This window comes from Etheostoma spectabile, chromosome 19, assembly GCF_008692095.1.
Source record: "Etheostoma spectabile isolate EspeVRDwgs_2016 chromosome 19, UIUC_Espe_1.0, whole genome shotgun sequence".
NCBI classification, from domain to species: Eukaryota; Metazoa; Chordata; class Actinopteri; order Perciformes; family Percidae; genus Etheostoma; species Etheostoma spectabile.
This window is the reverse complement of record NC_045751.1, coordinates 10,769,909-10,773,766: the sequence shown is the minus strand read 5'-3', so window position 1 is coordinate 10,773,766 and position 3,858 is coordinate 10,769,909. Positions and strand designations below refer to the sequence as shown.

The window sequence follows — 3,858 nt, the reverse complement described above, 5'->3', positions numbered from 1 at the left end:
ATTTTACAGCAGTAGCTTAATTCCTTATCTGATCCAACTATAATGTGATTTGTTATTATTTTAATCGTGTCTAATGCCTTTACTAAAATTGAGGTCGCATCAGCCCTGATGTGTACGCAGCGCTGTGTCAGCCTGCAGGTGATTAGTTCAAGAGTGCGCACGTCCTGCACGGAGACAGAAGTCATAAAAGCAACTGCCAGCCCGGTTTCTCTCTCTCTCTCTCTCTCTCTCTCTCTCTCTCTCTCTCTCTCTCTCTGTCTCTCTCTCCCCTGTCTCTATTTTTCTCGCATTGGCGCTCTGCCAGCTCCAGCACGCTCCATGCCTCCTCTCCTCTTGCGGCGCTTGCTGCTCACTTTACACCACCCCTCCTTCTGAGAGGAGAGAGAAGGAAGAGGAGGGAGGGGAGGGGATAAGGGAGGAAAAGGAGGAGGAGAGAGGGGGGTCCTCCAGGAGCTAAAAGAGGTGGAGCAGAGGGGAGGGATGGAGGGAGGAAGGGAGGGGGGAGGAGGAGGGGAAAGGGAGGGGAGTCTCTCTCCCTCTCTAGCCGACTCTGGAGTGAGGTGGGGTTGGAGGGGGGCGACGGGAGCCTTCCAGCCTTGCCTCCGCACTATATAAACACTCATTGGTGCCTTTGGCTTGACGCACACACAATCTTTACGCCACGCACGCACGCACGCACGCATCCACACCCACACACCACACAACACAACACACACACACACACACACACACACACACACACACAACACACTGAGGGTGACTGTATAGGCAGCCAGCAGAGAAGCAGAGAGAGAGAGAGAGAGAGGAGAGAGAGAGAGAGGGGGGGGGGGGGGGGGAGCGCTCTTAGAAACAGAAAGGTACACAGAAGAGAGTGGACGACAGAAGCTAAGAGAAGCAGAAAGAGGACGGTGGCTCCAAGCATCTCCTGCGCACCTTTTCATTGCTGCACGCTCACGGATCATAAAAGTCTCCACTTTACTTTATCTTCCTCGAGTTTGCTTCATAGAGAGATTACAACTTTTATAAAAGAGGCTTTTTGTTCTTTTTTTTTTAGTTCAGAGAGACGCGATTCCTGGAAGACTTTTCGTTAATTCCCCCCCCCCCCAAACCAAGTATTTCCATCCCTGCGAGAAGTTTTAAAAAGTAAAGCCCTTGTTTGTTCCAGGGCTCGGCTTCACTTTTTCCACGTGTCCCACGGTGTCACAGCTTCTGACATAAACGTGTCACCTTGAGATATTTTTTTGCCTGCCTTCAAATTTCAGACTTTAAAAAACAACAACTTTATTTTAAGTCACTGACCCACAAACGAGACCAAAGATGAGATTTCAAACATCAGGACAGTCCCCAGTCTTGAGTGATTGTTGTTCTAAATGCTTAAATCACTAAAACAAAGTGAGTTTTAATGGTTTTATTTTTTCACTTTACAAGCTGAGTTGTGATACTGAAGATCCGGGGGGCGCCTGGCTCACCTGTCGCATCTCCTCCACTCCGCGGAAACTTTGACTTGCACTTTTGTTTTACGCACAGAAACGCCACTTGTGACTATTTCAAGAGAGAGATCCTCACTATCTGAAAGAAAAAAATCGGACTCCACACAGTTCATTCATTCTGACAACACAACCGCCTCGGCTTTGGCGTGCGTAAAGGAGCATTGCGCTTTTTACGCAGACCGAACTTGAAAATCAAACTTTTGAAATTACCCGGAGGATCCAGATCTACAGATTTTTTGTCACGAATTCAAAGATTAAAGACACTCCCGCTGTGCCCAAGAGAGACTACCGGGATTTTCATCACCATGCTGTTCGACACTTTCGACCTCATCTCGGCTCTGGCCACCCTGGCCGCCTGCCTGGTGTCCATGGTCCTGCTCCTCGCCGTCTCCCAGCAGCTGTGGCAGCTCAGATGGACGGCCACGCGGGATAAAAACTGCAAGCTGCCCATGCCCAAAGGATCCATGGGCTTCCCTTTCATCGGCGAGACCTGCCACTGGCTCCTGCAGGTAAGCGCGCCCTCGGGGCGAGGAGGGGGGCTTGGCGGAGCGCGACACGGTGTCTCCGGTGTCTGCCTGTGGGATTCTATCCGTGTATGATGAAATCAGTCTAATCCATTTGCCTTCTCGATACTTTAAGACTTTCCAGACTTTTATTTTGCATTTTCCACTCTGAGTTCATTCATCACACTTTCCCTTGTGCGCTGCTTTAACGGATCTCTCAACTTACTGACTAGTTCATCTGCGACGGAACAGTGTAATCTTGATATCGACTAGTAGACAGCCAAAATTTGCACTTTCTTTAACCCTTTCACATATTGTGCCATATGCATTACTTGCGCTCCAGCTGCTGATGCTCACAAAACAACCATGCACCTATGCAAGCAACTGGGAAAACGCGGATTACAACTTGGATCAATTCGGCTCAACATCCCATGAAACATATCATTATATTACGTCTCGTCTCAGCCCGAGTAATCTTCATCATGCTGTGAAATATGAGTCTCCATATACATTTCAGCTGGTTCATCCTCCTCATCCTGCGCGCCTGGGATGCACACAGAGCGACTCTAGTCAGCGCGCTAGCCAGCCACACACGCACACACACACGACCATCAAAGACTTTCACTTCACTTTTGATTAGTTTATAGCCCTTCAATCTCACTCTCACTCTACTGTGGCTCCATCAGGCTATCCGATCAGTTTTATTATCTCAGACGGGACATGTTGGGTCAGCCAACTGCGGCGCGACTTTCCCTGCGCGGAGAGGTCGAGCAGCAGTCAGGCTGATAGACTATCGATCATATCTGATATGCTGGCAATAAGTGGCGGCGGGTGTGTCTGTGCAGGGGTCAAATATAGAGTACAATATAACGTCTGGCTATTTACTTGAGATTTCCAAACAAAGTCGAATGTTTGATATGCCAAAAATGACAAGAACGTGATTATTCGGGGACATTTGTGCAGAGAGAGAGAGAAGTTAAGTGTGTTAAAGAGTAAATGGTTAAGGTGAGGGTAAAGTGCACACATCGCACAGACTCTTCTCTTTCCCTCCTCCTTCTCCCCTCTCTCCTTCCTCCCCGCTGGTGAATCCAGACGCAGTAGCTCTGCTCCCTGCATCCAAAAAAAGACGCAGAAATCACTCAGTAACCGAGATTCCCTCTCTTACAAGTTGACTGACCGACGGTGTGTGGTTGCAAAAAAGAAAAAAATCCTGTCCTGTGTGTGTGTGTGTGTGTTGATGGGAGTTTTTAAGCTGTCGGTGACATATATGGGTCATTTGTTGGTGAGATCACTTTTTGCTTCCAAACTTAAGGAATTGATCTTCTGCAGAGCATACACAACATATTTGCTGCTAATCAATCAGAAAAAAATACCCTTCATCCTTTGAATGCTGGAATGTGCCTGAATCTGTGCGTAACGTTTATGTTTAGAGGGAAAGAAAGAGAAATGTGGACAAAAAAAGGGAGTTTATCAGCTGAGAGAAGAAAGCTCAGGTTTATGGTTTGACCCCACCGGGCTGCGCGCGAGTCTGCTAAGCAGTCGTTGTCTGCGCGAACTGATGGCTCCCAGGAGCACGACAGAAAAGGTTGGGGGGGTGGGTGGAGAAGAACAATTTAAAAAAAAAGAAGAAAGAGAGGCAGAGAGAGTGCGGGGGGAGAAATAGAAAAACTTAAAAAAACAAAAACAAAAAAACAAAGGGGGAAGAGAAAATAAAGCTAAGTGGGGGCTCGGCTAGCGGAGGCACGTTTGCCGTGTGCGGGGCTTGAACTCGCGGTGCTCCTCTCCGTTCCATCTGACACCGAGCAAGACGCGTTCCCGGAATGCAACCGAGGACCACGGCCAAGTTTATGGAGGGGGGGGGGGGG

The 3,858-nt window shown here is 48.6% G+C and overlaps 1 protein-coding gene across 1 annotated transcript in view; it reads left to right on the top strand.

Moving 5' to 3' along the window:
* Positions 1–786: 786 nt before the first annotated feature.
* Positions 787–3,858, top strand: part of cyp26b1 (cytochrome P450, family 26, subfamily b, polypeptide 1) — a 37,688-nt gene continuing 34,616 nt past the window's right edge. Inside the window, exon 1 of the mRNA XM_032499435.1 lies at positions 787–1,999. Coding sequence (XP_032355326.1) covers positions 1,796–1,999 — 204 coding nt within the window. The 5' untranslated portion in view covers positions 787–1,795. The remainder of the gene's footprint in view (positions 2,000–3,858) is intronic.